This window comes from Phocoena phocoena, chromosome 10, assembly GCF_963924675.1.
Source record: "Phocoena phocoena chromosome 10, mPhoPho1.1, whole genome shotgun sequence".
NCBI lineage: Eukaryota > Metazoa > Chordata > Mammalia > Artiodactyla > Phocoenidae > Phocoena > Phocoena phocoena.
Genome location: NC_089228.1, coordinates 2,298,930 through 2,316,948, shown reverse-complemented (window position 1 = coordinate 2,316,948; position 18,019 = coordinate 2,298,930). Strand labels below are relative to the sequence as shown.

Here is an 18,019-nt window from a genome sequence, read left to right as displayed (position 1 = left end):
AGCCTGCTTTGCCTGCCAGCGCTGTCGGTCGGAGGAGCCAGGAGCCACGGGGTGAGGGGATGCACGCCGGCGGCTCTTCAGCCCCCCACTAGGCGTATCTAGCCAGGCAGCTTCTCCCATGAGGAAGCTCAGGGGCTGCGGCGGAGCGGAGGGAGCCCGACACGGGGGCACGTGGCTGTGCCAGGACCCCAGGCTACCACCCCGAGGCCCCAGCTGTCCCAGACGCAGGAGCCTGACGTAACCGCGGCTCTGCTGGTGAAGACCCTCTCAGGCTGAGACCGGCCTCCTCCTCTCCAGGGCCCAGCGGACCCCTCCCCACCAGGGCCTCGCCCACGCCCCCGGCCTCAGGCATCACCGCTTGACCAGCTCTGGGCCCCGTAGAGAAGCTGCTGATGACCCCATCCCTCCCTTCAGCTTATTCATTTCCCAGAATTTTTTTTCTTTTTTTTTGTTTTGAGTTGGGTTTTTTTCTTTGTTTCTGTCTTGTCATTTTTTTTTTCCATAGTGAAAATCCGAATTGCATGGCCAGCGTGAGAGTCAAGCAGGGCTTCTCAACCCCGGCTCTGCTGACATCTTGTGCCAGATCATTCCTGGCTGTGGGGACTGCTCTGTGCAGGACGCTTAGTAGCATCCCTGGCCTCTGCCCACTAGATGCCAGTAACACCCCCCAGTCATGACAACCAGTAATGTCCCCCCAAATTGCCAGGTGCCCTTGGGGAGAAATACCACCCCTGGTTGGCAGAATTGCTGTGGTTGAGAACCACTGGTTTTCCCCGTGGCTTGTTACTCCCAGCTAATCGTAACCAGACTGCTCGGGGCCTCTGCAGGCTGGGGGCCCAGGGCCTGTGTTTGAGTTTGTGCAGTGGGGCAGGTTCTGGCCTCTCCGGGTCCTGCCCAGCCCCCTCGGGTAGCAGTGGCCTCAGCCATCCACTGTCTGCTTAGGGGCCAGACAGAGCCGCGTGCCCGGGCGCATGGCCATGTGAAGGGCGGAGCCCCGAGGTCTGGCTGATTTCTGTTTATCGTTACCGTTGCCATTTTTGTTTGGGGATTCTGAGCCGAGAAGGATTCCAGGCAGCGAGTCCTCTCAGGTCCTAAACCACCGTGAAGAGAATCCCCGGGAAAGCGCTCCCAGCACCAAAGGTGAGAGGGGCGGTAAGGTGGGTGTTTGAGCCCTGATGACCGCCAAAGCCCCAGGCTGGGACAGCCCCCCTGCGACCTCCAGAGGAAGACGGGCCAATGCCAGCTGCCTGCCGGAACGTGCTGGAGACGTGCCCCTATGTGCTGGACTGGGTCGGGGCGAAGCTCTCCCGCACCCGCCGTGCCCCGGCCGAGATGGGCTTGTCGGGAAGAGGTGAGGCTCAGGGCCAGCCTCTCCCCTCGGGACAGTGACGCCCAGCAGCCGGCTTGTCATCGCTCCCAGAGCAGCTGCCCCAGACCTGCGACCACACATCCATCCAGGAGACAGCACCCGGGGATGTGCCCTCGGCCCGGCACGAGCCTCTGGGATCTGGGAGGCAGTCGTGGTTTGACGGCCCAGGAAGAGAGGGGCGGCAGACTTTCCTAGAGGTGGGGGGGGGGGGGGGTGTGCCTGGCCCCCAGCCCGGCCCCCCTGCTGAGTTGCGAGGCCTCGCCCCCTGTCTCCACGTGGTGTTCCTTCACCTGGGCCCCCTGCTCGCCTCAGTGGCACCAGAGCCCTGCCAGCCTGAGATCAAGGACCCACAAGGACCTCTGACACAGGTGCGACTGCTGAGCCTTAGCTCCTGCCGCAGATCAGTCACGTCACAGTGGACACTGTCCATGGACCCCGAGGCCCCCAGCCCCTCACCAGCCGAGCTGCCCAACACCAGTCCCCACGGAGAGGACATCTCCCGGGCCCGCGGGGTCTGCTGTCGTTACCCGGGGCACAACTGGAAGACTGCCACGTCCTGCACCTGTTGGGGAAGAGCTGGCGGCTCCTGGCGACCAGTTTCCAAAGCAGCCCCTGCTGTCCCACGATGGGTGCTCCACACGTGTAGCAGCCAGTGGGCCAGCGGCTGCCTCTCTTGGGGTGGGGGCCACGCTCGGGGTGGCCTCCCAAGCAGAGCCCATCAGAGGGCCATGCAGCACGCCGATTCCGGGGTCTTTGGCTCCAGGCCCTGGTCGAGTTACACCTCTGGGCCTGGGTTCCCCAGATGCAGGTGGGACTAGCGCTGCCCTCCAGAATCTGTGAGAGTCAATACCCACAGAGCGTTGGGGGTGGGGCCTGGCCCCGTGCTGGCTGTTGTCACCCTCAGCGTTGCTAGGGCCGTGGTGCGAGGCCTCGGGCAGAGCCCTGTCTGCCTGCTGTCCCAACGCTGAGAAGCCAGGAATGCTGGGACGAGCCGCACTGGGCGCCCCGTCTGGATGTGGCTCCCAAGCTGTCCGTGGCCAGGCTGGCAGGGCCTGCTCTGGCCCTTGAGAGGCACCAGCTGGGGCAGGGCTCACCTGAGGCTTGTGCAGGATCCGGAGATGGTTGGGGGGACCCCCAAACAGGGCAGGCAAGGAAGGAGTGGTGGGGATACGTGAGTGGGAGCAGCTGGCCCGGCTCCTCCTCCGTCAGTAGGTGGTATGCAGGTGTGCAAACACCCACACGTGCGTCTGCCGTGGGCAGGTGTCCATGGGTGTGCCTGGGACTGGAGTGCAGAGGACTCCTGCAGGGACGTCCCGTATCTCCTGCTGAGTTCAGAAGTTGAAAAGGTGAAGTCTGAGAAACTCAGAATCACTCCAAGACATCCAAGTTAGAGCTCTCCTGAGTCTTGGCCCACGGTGGGCAGGAGGGGGGCCTGTTCAGCTCCAGCGGGGGCAGCATATGAAGCCACAGCCCCCAGCCCCAGGCCTGGCCCAGTCCTGTCGGGAGAAGCAGGCCGGCTGGAGCGCGCTGCTAGCCCAGCGGGGCCTCTGTCTTCCCTCTCTGTCCCTGGTTCTTAGTCAGAGGAGTGTCCCCAGCCTTATAGGGGCTAGAGTGCAGATTGAGACACCCCAAGGACAGCAGAGGTCTGAGCATAGCCATCCCAGGGAGCGGGGGCCATGCCTAGTGGACAGATGTGGAAACTGAGGCAAAGAGTGGACGGCGTGCCAGGTAGGGTCACCCCTCCAGCTGCAGAGCCCCCCTTCTGGAGGCTGGACTCTAATTCTGTTGCATGTCCCCGGGCCACCGCGTTGGGACCGAAGGCAGGAAGGAAAGGTCACCCCTCTTCTCATACCGGCGGAAAGAGGAGGAAGGGAAGGGTCATTTTCAGCTGGGAACGAGGGGCCAGTTCCCGCCCGGTGGTCCGTGGTCTTCAGCAGCCTCATCCAGTGTGTGGCGCAGTTCCGAGTGGGCTCTGAGACCAGGGTCCAGCACGGCCCTCAGTGGACCCCAGGCTCCCAGCTGGAACTCAGGTTTGGGGGTCAGCAGGCAAGGCAAAGTCACCGGAGCTCCCCTGAGCCTGCCGTTGTGATCCCAGGCCCGAGGGCCTGTCCCAGGCACGCGCAGCTGCCACCATGAGGCCGGAAGGATCCAGACACACCCTCTCCACCCAGCGCGGGTCCGGGATGTGGGCCACAGGGCGGCACGAGGCAGCAGCTTACATCTTCCAGGCTCCTGGGTCCAGCCCGGGTCCAGCTCAGAAGGCAGCGTGGCCAAGATTTCCCGCCTCAGGTGAACCTGCTCACTGTGGGGACTGAGCCAGTCAGTCCATCGGCCAGAGCTTCCGTCTCCTCCTGGTGTGGACAGAGGGACACCTGTTCTGCACTGTGGGGCTTGGCCAGGCCTGCACAGGTGGAAGCTGGAAGAACGTCTCGGAGCCCCTTCTCTGCCTCAGCCTCGGTGTCCTGCAGAAATGCCTGGAGAAAAATGTCCGGGGGACCTGCGGGGGCCAGGGCAGGCGCTGGACGTCCAGAACCAAGAGGAAGACTCAGTCTCCTCTGGCACAGCCAACACAGGTTGCATGCCTGCTACGTGCCATGTGCGGGGGACACAGAGGCGTTGGCAGTGAGGGCTCACGACTGGAGAACGTGTGTGGCGTCCCAGTGGGCCATGCCCACAGAGGACTCCAGGCCCTGGGCTGGGAGGAAGTCCCAGCATCCCTGTCCCTGGCCAGACACTGCACAAACCAAACATGGCCCCAGGGTGCGGCCCCTCTGCTCCACCAGGAGAAAGAGGATGTGGAGTTTAGTCTCCTAACCGTCAGGCCCACCAGCAGCCGGGGAGGCAGACGTGTGTGCGTGTGCGTGCGTATGTCCATACATACGTATGTGAAATCCACCGAAGGTCAGGCCGGGCAGGACCACGCTTAGCTCGTCTTAGCTGTGGGAGAAGCTGCCCTTGCCCGTCCCCGCGGGTAGGCGGCTGAGGCCCCCTGGAGCTCGGGGTCAGCCGGGCCTGTGTGCCCGCCCCAGCCCCCCGGAGGCCCCTCCCCCCAGGCTCCTGGTCCCGGAGAGGGGGTTAAAGTTGGGCTGGTTGAAAAAGATTTTTTTTTTTTTTTTTTGCTTTTGAAGAACCCCATTGTCTTGTTAACTCATTACTGCCCTGCCACCGGCTCCCCCGGGCCATCCGGCGGCAGCGCCCCGCCCCGTGTCGCGTCTAACCTGTGGTATTGCATGTTCTGGGCAGGGAAGCGAGGGCGTCGCAGCAGTGCGGGATCGCTAGAGAGCAATGTGGAAGTAAGTCGGAAGCCCCCGTCCAGCTGGCTGTCGTGTGTCGCCTCCTGGTGTCTTTTTGTTTTGCTCCTCCTCCCCTTCTGCACAGAGGCTCAGACACCCCGCCTGCCTCGTCCGCGCATGCCGCCCGCCTGGCGTTCCCATGCCCCTCACCGCTTGTTTGCGCTGCAACGGAGGGGGTGGGTGTGGATGTTGTGGTTTAGTGTCCGCCTAACCCATCCCCGCGGTCCCGAGCATGGTTGACACCCCGGCTTCCCACTCATCCTGGGCCGGAGGCGGCGGCCGCCGGGCACCCTCCCCCGCCCCCTCGCTGTCGGGTTCTGCCACCTCGGGACTTCCATGCTCCGCCATCCCCATCGCTTCCTTCCTGGAGGTTCGATTGCTGTGTGTCTGCAGTCAGGGCACCACGGAATTGCTCAGCTAGCTCGGGGGAGGAGAGCCATGAGAGCGAGAGGAATTCAGTGTGGATTTCATGAGATTTCATTCATCCTCCAGCCATCTCGATATCCCTGTTCACATCTAACCTCAGCTTGCAGACCTTTCTGTTTCCTTCCTTTTCCGTGTTTGGTTTGCAGTAGGTAGCTGCAGTGAAATGCCTAGGCGGTGCCCAGCCCCTCCTGTCCCCCTCACCACCTCCCCAGAAACCTCGGGACCGGCACAGACAGAGCACACGCCCCTGGACGTTGAGAGGACCCAGGAGAGCTTAGGGCAGGAGGCGGCAGGACCGGCCCTTCCCCTGCACGCAGCTAGCCTGCCCCGCCCCAGCCAGCACACACCTGCAGACACACGGTTCTGATCTCAAAGCTCCGGCCGCCTCCGGCAACAGGGTGCTCATCAGGCCAAGAGCAGAGGTCAACTTTGACCCGCAGCGGCTGCGTCCCCCCCCCCAACCTTTCTCCCCGAAGGCCCCCTCCTGGCCCCCCCAGCCGACCTGCACGGCAGTGTCTGGAGGTGGCGCCTGAGCCCAGCCTCACACGGCCCGGCCTCTGCGGCTAGCGAGTTGAACTAAGGCTTAGCAGTCAGTGGGCGAACTTTTTTTTGACATTTCTTAAGAATCATTCTGATGTAAGTGCTCTAAGCTCTTTTAATTTTGGTTTCTATGAATTTCCTTTTTAGGGGTCCATCATTAGCAGTCCTCACATGCGCCGGAGAGCTACATCAACACGAGACTGTCCATCTCGCCCACACCAGGCCATGCCCAACTCCTCCTCCCTCCTGGGCTCCTTATTTGGGAGTAAGAGAGGGAAGCCCCCTCCCCAGGCCCACTTGCCCCCAGCCCCTCCCCAGCCGCCCCCCCACCCGCCTCATCCCTCGCCCGGCCACCCCCAGGGGCCCACGGAAGGCCCCTTGCAGGCACCAGTGCACGGGCATCACGGCCAGTACTGCCCCCTCCAGCAGAACCCGCCCCCCTACCATCACCACCACCACTACCACCCGCCCCAGCACATCCAGCACGCACACCAGTACCACCACGGCCCCCATGGGGGGCAGCCCGCCTACGGGGCCCACGCGCACAGCCACCCGCCGCTGCCCTCGGCCCACGTCGGCCACCCGGGCCACGTGGGCCATGCCGTGCACCACCACGGGCAGCCCCCTGCCCCGCCACCCCTCCCCAGCAGCAAGGCCAAACCCAGCGGCATCAGCACGATTGTGTAGACAGCCTGGGCGGGGGTCCCGGGCCCCTCAGAACAAGTGCACACCACACAGGCGCGCCCAGGGGTGGCAGCCCCAGACCAGACCCAGGGCACTTTCTGTTTCCACCTCCCCGTCTGCTCCCGGCCCGGACGGAGCCCCCCAAGCCCCGGGGCTTGTGTCACAGGGAACACCCCCACCCCCGCCCCCAGTTTCATTTAGCGGTGGCGCCCCGGGCTCCATCCACCTCAGCCCGGGAGGTGGGCCTCGGCCACCATCAGCCCTGAAACAGTGCCGCCGGCCAAGTAGATGTAGAGCTCCCCGCCCTGTCCCCCCACCTGCAGCCCTCAGCTCTCTGCTCCCTCACTATACACGCAGATGAGAACCCAGCCTAGGAAAAGAAGAGACGACACAAAAAACCAGAGACAGAACCAAACAAAAAACCCAAAACTTGCTGCATTATTGCTCTTTTATTGACAATGGGCAAAAATTAAGTAGACCTGATATGGTTGATGAAAATACGTAAGTAAACTTTATATAATATAAATATATAAATATATAAATATATATATATATATACTGTATAGGTAGTATTTGTGTGTGAAAGGCAAACGTTTCAGTCCACGAAATTAGCAATATAGACTTTACAAGGAGCTCCACTTACCTGATAGGAAGACAGTACCTTAGACAAACGTGTGAGAGGGTAGACCAAAAACTTAAATGCTAGGGACAAAATTCATATTCTTCCGTATTTTCATAAAAAGAAGAGAAGCCCCCCTAGGACTGGCGGAAATCTTTACACGATCATTACTAACTGTGCCAAGTAACGTAGCATCTAACTGTTTTAAAAGTCCGATATTGCTTTGTATAAATCCTTATTTTATTAACAGAAGACTAACATAAGTAATCAGTATTATAACTGCTCTGTTATTTCAGGTAAGCAAATAGATAAAGTGCAGTAAACTCTACAGTAGCAACTCGAGACAGCTAGTTAAGAACTGGTTGCCTTGGACTATTGGTTACAGATTCTTAGACACTTTAATGGCTGCAATAACTGTGAATTTCCATGATCCATGTTTCTTCTGTATGCATTTGATTTAATGCACACTCATTCAGAGCCCTCTGCGGGGGGCCCCATACACGGCCGAGGTATTCATCTCCAACACGAAAACGACCAACTCATCCTGTGTCCCCAGCACCATAGCTCCCTCATCCTGTTTGCAACCGCAGCAGGCAGACGCCCCGGAACCCGAAGGCTTCTCTTAGCGTTTAGCAACCCAGGGCGGTGTGTGTGTTTCCCGTTTTGTTTTCTGAGTGGTGGCCGTGGTCATCGTGATTCCATGTGGCCGTGTGCTAGCACGACCCCCGTGTCATCGCCGTGGCCCATCTGACCCCAGCCGACGAGTGCCCGGCCCCGCCAGCGCGGCCCCGCCACCTCCTCACGGTCAGGCGGCTGCCGGGGCATCACATGACTCTCCGCTGTGCTCTTGTCGCTTCCATGTTGTGGTGACACCATCCGCTCCCCCGGGGCTGGCGCCGCACGCGCCTGGTTCTGTGCCTGAGTCACCCACGGGCCGTACTTTGTAGTTTCAGCCCTTCGAGCCACTGCAGCAGCCAGTGCTGTGCTCCTAAGCCGTGGACCCGAGGATCGCCCCCGGCGCCTGCCGGGCAGGGAGCTCTTCCAGAAAGGGCGAAGCTGGCGCGGGACTCCACGGGCGCGGGGCTCTGGACAGGCGGCAGCGGGACGACGGAGGGGGGCCCACCCTGGCGGCGGCCGGGGCTCTGCCCGCCCACCGCCCCCTTTGTCGCATCATCCAGGTCACCAAACCAGCAAATCTGCAAACCGAGCACTTTGTTAATCTCCATAGAGAGCAAGTACAGCAATCTAGAGTTTAGCTTTTTTGGTTTTTTTTTTTTCCTTTTTGGAAAGAAGTGTGACTTTAATCTGCCCGCCTTTATCTTCCCGCCCGTGTCATCCTTCTCTCTCATCTGCTCAGAAAGAGGGAAACGAAAAGCACGGGCGTGTCTGATTTGGTCCAGGCCGGGCTGGTGGGAGGCTCCCCGGTTCCGCGGACCCCGAAACTCCTTGGTTTCCCTCCAGAGTCCCGCTCCCGAGGCGTTCTCTGTCTTGTGGTTTAAAGGGCGTTGTGATGACAAGGAACAATCGAATTGTACTGCATGTCCTCTGGCGTCAGGCACGAGGCCACACTTTGTGTTCTGTGTATTTGCAAACTCTCTCAGTGTTACTGTTGACGAATAGTTGAAGTAAAGTGATAACATATTAAGTATGTCAGCTTTTCTTCACCCTCTGTACCAATCGTAGGATCTAACTGTAAACTCCAGGTTGTCCCAGAAAAGATGCAGGCAGGCTGATTGACACCAGGTCGCCCTTCCCGAAGGGCAGTCACTGATGGAAACAGAGCCAAGCTGGGTAGAGCCGGTGGGAAGGGTGCCCTCTCTCTGCAGGCCACTCGGGACCCCCACCTCCAGACTGTCACCGGGCTGGGTCCCTAAAGTGGGGGGAGTCTTTCCCTGTGTTCCCAACTTTCTGCTGGATTGGCTTCTGGTCAGTGAGGTTTCATCAGTCTTTGTGTTTCGTTTCCAAACTTGTCATGGAATAAGTGTTCCCAAAAGATACACTGTTCCCTGGAGGAGTCTGGAGCCAGGCTGCCCCGAACTCGTTTGGGAAGCAGATGCTCCTGGAAAGCTTGTGGCCCCATGTAGCTTTCTTGAGACTGCGCTCTCGGGATCCCAGCCCGTCCCAGGGTTGCAGCTGTGGGCACCTGTGGTTCACGTCCTGGCACAGGAGGTGGGAGGCTGAGCATCACCGGGATGTGTGTCATCCTTTCTCACTGTCAAGATAACACGTGGGGCATTTTGCTCAAGTCACAAATTATTTCAGCAGGTGACCCTTAGAGAAAGCAGTTGGTACCATCACAGACATCTTTTCTGGGACAACGATTAAATCATGTTTGTTTTTTCTTTTTAAGTTGATGAATGGATTGCACAACAATGTAAAAATAAAGTTCATCCTAATATGATGTGCACATCTTGCTTAAAAACATCCTCGGTCATCCTGTGTAGAGCGATTTTTCCATCTCACACTGCATGCAGCGGAAACCTCTTGGTTTCCTTTAAGATGAGCTGAAAAGACAGCAGATGTTAAACATGACCCTAGGTGTTGGCTCAGCACCGTTCGAGGCTGTGTCGCTACAGGTAAGCATGCATCTTACAGTCCGTTGTAAAATACCATCACCCTTCCTGCCTGAAAAACGAGTCCTTTTGTAAGTATTTTCAATACAACGACAGTAATCCAGGAAGCGGGTTGCGGAACGAATCGGCGTGAGGTGAGGGTGGTGAATGGGCACAGCGAGGGGGGGTGGGGGGGCGTCACCGTGTGACCCGCCTGCGGTCATGCCAAGGTCGTGTGTGGGACCATCTCCTCTAGGGCGCTGTCGTTCACCTCGAGTCGTTTCACACGCTTAGAACCAGGTCTTGAATGCGGGCTCTTCAGACCTCAAGGGCCACCTCGCTCGCAGGAAGCCCGGCACCCACGATGTAACTTTGGGGAGGAAAGAAGTGCTTTTGTTTTCCTATGCGTTCTGTGTGTAAGTAGTAACAGACTCTACTGATGTAAAACCATAGCTGTGATCATTTGGAGAAATCAAATAAATGCTTCAAAACCCTCGAGTTCTTTCTTTTTCTGGGAAGTCCAGCAGCTTCCCTGTTGGCCACACACAGAGATCTCCAGGTGACAGGGTGGCCCATCCCTTGTCGTGACTGCTGTGGGCTCCGGCTTTCCGGGAAGACGTTAACTTGAGGATGCTGATGGACGGCTTAAGAGAAAGGTACACGACACGACGTAGGCACTCGTAGAAGATTTCAGAGGTATTTATCATTTCTAGCAACTTTGGACAAAATTTTGTGCTTTCGTTGAGTTAGAAAGAGACAGGAGGTGGACATAAAGTGTGCAGGTGGGCTGGGAGCGACTGGTGGGGGCAGAGAAGCACCCAAGGGCCCGGACCCCATCACGTGATATGGAAGCCAGGGAAGGAATTCTGATGCTGCCGAGAGCAGGCGTTCTGTGGGAACGTGATTGGCTTGTCCTGTTTCTCCTTTCCTCGAGCCGGATTCAGTTCCAGAGAATACCCCTTAAAAGTTTCAGTACGTGTCATAAAACCAAGTAAGACTGGTAGACCTAGTTTGTGGGAAACACGAAGAGGTTGACGTCAGCGGCCATAATGGGCTGTGGCCCACCCTTTACAGAGAAGTGGGTCCCTGTGGGAAGACGGTCTCAGGTCTCTGCAGCGGGGAGGCCGTCCCTCTCCCAAGCCCTCGGGGGCCTCCGAGGGAGGGGAGCCGGTTCCCGGAATTCTGGGAATACTTGGGTCTGCTTCAGCGCGCGATGCCACCCCACACGGGGCTGCTGACACCTGCCGCTCGGGGCACCCGAGCCGCTCAGCCAGTGCTGCGGTGCGACCGTCCTCTGGGTTTCGGGTTTGTCTCCCCAGCAGACCGCGAGCTCCTGGGGCAAAGGGTGCATGTGGTCCCCTTCTGTGTGTCCGGTGGCCAGCACAGGACTGCTCCCGTCAAGATGCATCCGAAAACGAATTGGTGGTTGGAAGGGGGCCGGGGTCACAGCAGAACCACTGGCTGATCTGAGGGTGTGTAGATCGTCAGCCTCCCAAACCGATGGACAGTTGTTCGCTTGGTGCTCTGCCGCGCCTGCCACCGGGAATCTAGCTGGGGATGCAGGTGACACAGTGAAACTTCTCCGAGACTGTTTCCTGCTCACTGACCGTGTCCTTTAGCCCACGTTTTATTTGACCTCTCAAAGCTTTCGACGCTGTTCACACGTCCCTTCGTGAAACATGTGGTGTCTTTGGTCGCACACTCTCTCCTTCCTCTCCAGGGGAGGGGGTGGGGAGCTCCTCCTGTGTCTCCTTTGCAGGCTGACACCCCTCCCGGAGCCATGACGTGTTGGACTCAGGGACGCAGAAAGCCCTCTTCCTTTCTTCCTACTTCTCGGCAACGTCACACAAGCCCACAGCTTTGGCTGGCTTTCTGTTTTCCTATAGAGATTCCCAAATCCGAATCTCCAGCCCAGACCTCTGCTCCCAATACCCACATCCCTTGGATCTTTCAGTAGCAGCTCTCTCCAGGAGGACCAAATCCATGGTCGCACATGGACACACAAGGTGGAGCTGGGGCCTCCCTGGGCCCCCTGCATTGATGAATAGCATTCCTGTGAGGGGTGTAAGTTAGAATTTAGGAATTGTTCTGGAACACCTGTCCTTTCCCTGACTCCCCAAGTCTGTGCTGTCACCAAGCCCTTTTGCTTTTTTTAAAAATAATATTTATTTATTTGGCTGCGCCTGGTCTTCGTTGCAGCATGTGGGATCTTTAGTTGCGGCGTGCATGCGGGATCTAGTTCCCCGACCAGGGATCAAACCCGGGCCCCCTGCGTTGGGAGCGCAGAGTCCCAGCCACTGGACCACCGGGGAAGTCCCTAGCCCTCTTGATTTTTACCTCCTGTGTGTTCTTGAATCTACCTGTGCCTCTTCACATCTCTCACCTGCCGTCAGGCCGTTGTCTGTCTGTCACCCGGTCGGTACCTGGGCTCCTGATCTCCACGGTGGGTCCCTCGACCCCGTTCTCCACTGGCACCAGAAGGGTCTTTTTAAGATGCTGCCTGCTTGAAGCCATTAAAAAGAAAATAACAGAAGACGCTTGACGTGGGCTGTGTGAGGCCTGCATGTTCTGGCCCTTGACCCTCGCTGTCCCCTTTCATTCCAGCCACGCTAGCCCTTCAGACGCCCAGGGAAGCCGTGTTCCCCCTGCCTCCGGGCCTGTGCAAGTATGACCCTGGCCATTCCCCGAAGGTAGGATGCTCTTCCTTGCGTCTTTGTTGAGTTAGCTTCTATTTCCTGCATCAAATTTCAGCTCTCTGCAATGCGTTTGCATACTTGTGTATTCAGTGACGTGACTGTTCCGTTGCCAAAGCGTCAACAAGGTCAGGTCCTTGCACGGCTGCAATCCTAACACGTGGCACAGAGGGCTTCAGCCAGTGTTCGCTGAGTGAATAGATGAGTACCAACGCCCGAAGAAGGAGACTTAGTGCTGAAATGCACAATGCACTTTGGTGGTTCACGGTGAGATCAGAGACCTAGGGAAGCGGCACAAGCCAGAGGCAGGGAAAGACTGGGTCCTGCCGCTTCCTTGTTAATTCAAGGAATAATTTGGGCGATGGCTGGAGGCTTTTAATCACTGTGTTCTAACTTCATCAAATATGTTTTTAACATTCAGAGGATTTGGAAAGAATAGATTCATAACAAGCAGGGGGAAAAATCACCCACAATCCCACCACCCCAAAACAGTTATAATTGAGCGTTTAGTCTCCCTCCTTCCCACCCTGTCTTCGGGCATGTTTCTCGGTTACCTAGTTCAGATTTTTTTTTTTTTATGGTAACTTTATTAGTTCGGATCTTTGATGTGTGTCCCAAACAGTCTGTAAGTGTTATTCGGTGCCCCTCGTGAAGAAAGAGTTTCACGGTGGAAGCCATCTAGGAGACGCCAGGTCTGATCAGAGTTAAACTGTCTCTGTCCTGCAGGACGTCTCAGAGTGTTACCAAAAGTGGGATCCGGCTGCCCGGAGCTCAAAAGACAATAAAGAGGCAAGGTTAGTGGAAAGGAAAGTTTGCTTTATTTCGGAGGCCAGCATGGGAGGGGGCGGTGGGGGACAGACGCCTGTCCACAGGTCAACTCCCTCCCCCGTGACAATCAGTGGAGAAGAGCTTTTATAGACAGAGGGAGGGGGCTCCAGGCAGAAACAGCACAGTCAGCTCTGACCGTCGTCTTGAGATCGGTCCTGCAGTGGTCTGGTCAGCATCATCTTGACTGTTTTAAGTACAATTAGTCTTCAGTTCCAGGGTCGGTTTGTTCCCATTTCTTTGAGGCCAGTTCCAGGAACTGTGACAGCTTGTGTCATGACTGTGGTCTGGTCATCATGTAGTTCACTTCTTCCACCTGGTGGAGGTTTCAGTGTCTATAAGACAGCTCGCAGGATATGGCTCAGGATATTATCTATAACCCTTGAGGAGGAGCTAAAGGTCCTTGACTTCGTTTAATGACTAAACTATTGTTATTTGGTCTCCTTTGACGGTTTTCCTCTGTTTCTGCATTTTCTCACTTCTCTGATTAAACTTACTCTTTGGCTAAAGTTTTTCTACAGACAAGACTCAGGCTGAGGACATGGGGGGCAAGGACCATAGGGTCCTGCTCTGTTTCGGGAGCCTCTTAGAAAGATGACATTTGTTGTAAGTCTCCGAAAGATAGTCTGTGCCACGTTTCCCAAACGGTGGAACTCTGTTGTGTTCTGCGGCATCCCGCTTAGTTGAAGTTTGTATGTGTAAATTGTATTTCCTTTTTTCCTTAATATATCCTGATGTTATAGAAGATGCCACAGTCGATGACGTTTGCGCACTGGCCCATCGTATGGGTGGCCTCTGATGTGCTTGCCATCAGATAGTGTTGTTTTGGTGAATAAGGAACAGATGGTTGGAAATCATAGAGTTTCTGAGCAGATTTGGTGACTCTGGTAGGGACTGGGGCCTGGGGGAGTGGGGCACCCCTGAGTCTGACTTTAGGCCACAGCTCCTGGGATGAACAGTGACACCACTTTGGTGGCCCAGGTCAGCCACGGCGTCACCTGAGAAGCCTCTCCTTGGGTGTATTCATTCTGCTCTCCCCTCGCGCGGGAACCCACCTCACCTTTCAGCACTGAGTGGGTCTGCAGTAAAGATGTACCGGCTGCCGACGCAGGTGTGTCGTGAAGGATGCTTTCCCCATCTCTGACGTGTACTTTGAGACTTCTAAGGCCCTTTTAGGGAACTGCCCTCTCCCCTTTCTATCACTTCTGACCACGGTCCACCTGCACCTCCACGACGTGACCGGTGTCCTATATGGAAAAAGTCCCATCTAAATCTGAAAGATGGGGACTAAAGATCTTCAGGTGTCATCTTCCGCGGGGTTAATAGGGAATAAAACATTCTAAAATAAAAACACCAGCGGGAGAGGGCTTCCCTGGTGGTGCAGCGGTTGGGAGTCCGCCTGCCGATGCAGGGGACACGGGTTCGTGCCCTGGTCCGGGAGGATCCCACATGCCGCGGAGTGGCTGGGCCCGTGAGCCATGGCCGCTGAGCCTGCACGTCCGGAGCCTGTGCTCCGCAACGGGAGGGGCCACAACAGTGAAAGGCCCGCATACCGCAAAAAAAAAAAAAAAAAAACCCACCAGGGGGTAATGGAGGCCACCTAAATCGGAATCTCTTCCCACATCCTGAGAACTGTTCAGAAAAAGAACAAACAAAACCACCTATAGCCCAGACCTACAGTGTAACCAAAAAAGACCAAAGATCACAAATCTCAATGAGAGGTCAGTGGGAAAACAAACATCTTGGACTAGCAGAGTTGCCAGGGAATCTCACACCAGAATGTAGATCCAGGTGAGGACTGCGCGGAATAGAGGAAACGTCATCAACTAGGGTTCACACCCATAAGGACAGACCGACCCTCAGAGGAAACGTGAGGGCCGGTGGGTGAGAGTACTGGCCGCTTCAGAGTCAAGGGGGAGAGACTGAGAAAGTTCTGAGACCAGAGGTGCAGAAGCCCCGCTTCCGGAGAAGAGGGAAGCACCCTGGAAACGGGAGGTTCCCGGAGGCCTGGTGACGAAGGGAAAGAAAGGAGCCGCTAAAATAAGTGCCCTATTCGAACGAGGTGCTGTCAGAGAATCAGATAAGTAAAGTTGCCTAACCTACAGGTAACCAAATCAGGATGAAAAGAAAGCACAAACACACAGAATAAGAAATGATAGGAGGGAAGAAACTATTACAATGAAGGAAAAAATGTAAAGCAATGCTACTTTGAACAACTTTATGCAAATCAATCTGAAAAACCTAGACAAAATGGATAATTAGCCAAAACTGACCCCCGGAGAGACAGAGATTTTAAACAGACAAATACCCATAAGAGAAATAGAAAAAATAATCAACCTTGCCAGGTCCGTGTTGCTTTCATAGAGGAATTCTTGCAAACTTTTGAATTTCAGATAATCTCAATGCTACTTAAACTGTTTCAGATCACAGCAATGGGAGGAAAACTTAACAAATTCTTTTTTATGAAGTGACTCTAGCAACGTTTTCTAAACCTGATAAAGCTTGCGTAAATACAGAACTACAGACAACCAAAGCAGAAGTGCGAATAAAGCAATAGCAAACATCTAATGTCGCATAAATGTAAACTAATATACAGTTGACCGTTAAACAATGTCGGGGTTAATCCACCTATAATTTATAGTTGGCCCTCCACATCTGTGGTTTCAACCAACCTCGGACTGTGTTGTACTGTAGTATTTTGTTTGTTTTTATTTTTAAATTTTTTAATTTAAATTTTGTTTTATATTGGAGTATAGTTGACCTACAAAGTTGTGTTCGTTTCCGGTGTACAGCACAGTGATTCAGTTATACATATACATAGATCCATTCTTTTTCAGGTTCTTTTCCCATATAGGCCTTTACAGAGTACTGAGTAGAGTGCCCTGGGACAGCAGGTCCTTTGATTATCTGTTTTATGTACAGTGGTGTGTATGTGTTAATCCCGACCTCCTAATTTACCCTCCCCACCCCACCCTGTGTGTAGTATTTACTACTGAAAAATATCTGCATATGAGTGGACCCTCGCAGTTCAAACCCGTGATATTAAGGGGTCAGCCGTACTCCATGACCCAGCCAGGCTTCCGTGTCTGGGGGAATGAGTCAAACCATCATCCCGAGTGGTCCGAGTCTTCAAGCGTCCTCCGTGTTTTGGTTGCTGTAGTTTTGCGTTAGCTGTTGCTGTTGCACATGGACGTACTAAGAGGTGCCGCAGGGGACCCCGTGGGTTGCAGACATAACCCTTCTTGTCCCACTGTGTGGCCACAGCCCACGCTCCCCTTGGTCATTGGGACCCACCCATCCAGCCAGTAGAGTAAACCCTACTGCTTCCTGGTGGTTTGGGGGCAACAGGGAGGCCAGGGGCCAGGTGGCCGTCCCACTTCCCTCTGAGCAGGACCATCGCTCCATTTCCTCCGGTGGAAGCGCCACCCGCCCCCCGCCCCCCACCAGCGCCCAGGATCTAAGACCTCCAAACACGCAGAGCTCAGAGTTGCTGGGATGGGATGTAAAAACTCTGTGCACAGGCCCTTGGGTGTAATGGTGAGAGGAGCCACACCGCCCGTCGTTTCTGCACCTGTGTGTGCTGACCATGGGGGTGACATCACCACACAGTGGACGCTGGCTCAAAGCGTGGCCTGCACCCTGTAATACAGAACCTGTCCTCTCAGGGTGCTGCCCCCCGGGGGTGTGGTAACTGCGTTTTCAGGAAGCCCTTCCACCTCTGAAGTGGACCAGCTAGTCCTTAGTGATGGTGGATCTATGGTGAGACCGGTTAAGGTTTGCTTTTTGTTTTTTTAATTCTGTTTTTTGGACACGCGGTTTGAAAGTCAAAACCGCATAAGAAACTGTTTTCAGGGGAGTTCCCTCGTGGTCTAGTGGTTAGGATTCCACGCTCTCACTGCCGTGGCCCGGGTTCAGTCCTTCGTCAGTCCAAGCCGCACGGACAAAAGGAAAAAAAGCAAAGCTATTTTCAGAAATTGTCACCTCACTGCTCTCCCCATCCTTATCTCCGTCCTGGGGGCTCCCTGTAACCATTTGTGTTCCTTTCTAGGTTGATCATCCCGTGTGTCCTTTCACAGAGTTAAGCAGAGATGCACAGAGTCCTTCCCAGCCTTTCCTCCGCAGAAGGCAGCACACGGTGTGCATTTCTGCGCTCACAGTCACTCCGGTGTTACCAATATATTGGCCCCGCTGCACCCCACTGGCCCAGCTCTGTGATCCAGACTGGACTCTACCTCATCTGCTGCCTGGCACGATGCTTCGCTTTGTCGCTTCGTTGATGGAGGGTGCGTGGGGGGCGCTGCCGGAGGAGGATTTTCTTCCAGGTTCTGTAGGCGGCTGACTTTGTGGCACTGTGTGCCTCTGACCAGGCTTTAGCGCTCGCCGACCCAGGAAGCGGTTCCCTGCCCGAAACCTCAGCACCCCTCGCCCACCCCAGGTGGGAGGTTTCCTGCCTGCTGCTCCTGCCTGAGGTCCCCGCCTGCCTTTGACTTGGTGACTGTAGGCCCTTCGGAGCCCAGGGCACCCAGCCGGCTGCAAGCAGAGCTCCGATGGGCGTGAAGTGCGGTCTTCGGAAGGGCCCACGCCCCACAGTGTGTCTCTTTCAAGGGTATTTTTTTGAGAATCCTTTTTCTATCCCTTCTTAGTATTGAATCCCCCCTAAATCGTTTAAAAGCCTTTGTATTAAACCTTCCCTGATCAAATTACCCTGAGGTTTCTGTCCCCTGGACTCTGACAGATGCAAAACTGGTGCTGTGAGTGGTACGAGAAGGTAGGCCCACAATGACGAGGGGATTTGGGAGCTACTTGTGGGGAGGCCTGGGCTTGAGTGCATCCCGTGAGAAACAGGATGCTGGCCGTCCAGGCACGCAGCGGCCGTCATCTGTGATGACTGGATGAAGTGTCATTGAAGTGAACGCCTTTGGAGCCTCAGGAGGGCTGCCCTTGAGGGTAATGACAGTAATGACAATGGCTAGGACCTCTGTGTGGGGCAGGATCTGCTGACACCAGGTTGGGGTGAA

The 18,019-nt window shown here is 55.8% G+C and overlaps 1 protein-coding gene across 3 annotated transcripts in view; it reads left to right on the top strand.

Annotated features, from left to right (window-relative positions):
• IQSEC1 (IQ motif and Sec7 domain ArfGEF 1) overlaps positions 1 to 7,923 on the top strand; it is a 327,675-nt gene extending 319,752 nt beyond the window's left edge. For 2 of the 3 annotated variants that reach the window (XM_065885744.1, XM_065885745.1), the window contains 2 exons: positions 4,613 to 4,662; positions 5,776 to 6,315. In XM_065885744.1, the coding sequence (XP_065741816.1) occupies positions 4,613 to 4,662; positions 5,776 to 6,315 (590 nt within the window). Of the gene's footprint in view, positions 1 to 4,612; positions 4,663 to 5,775; positions 6,316 to 7,878 lie in introns of those variants that run through there. The other variant, XM_065885746.1, reaches the window with a different exon arrangement.
• Positions 7,924 to 18,019: the final 10,096 nt, after the last annotated feature.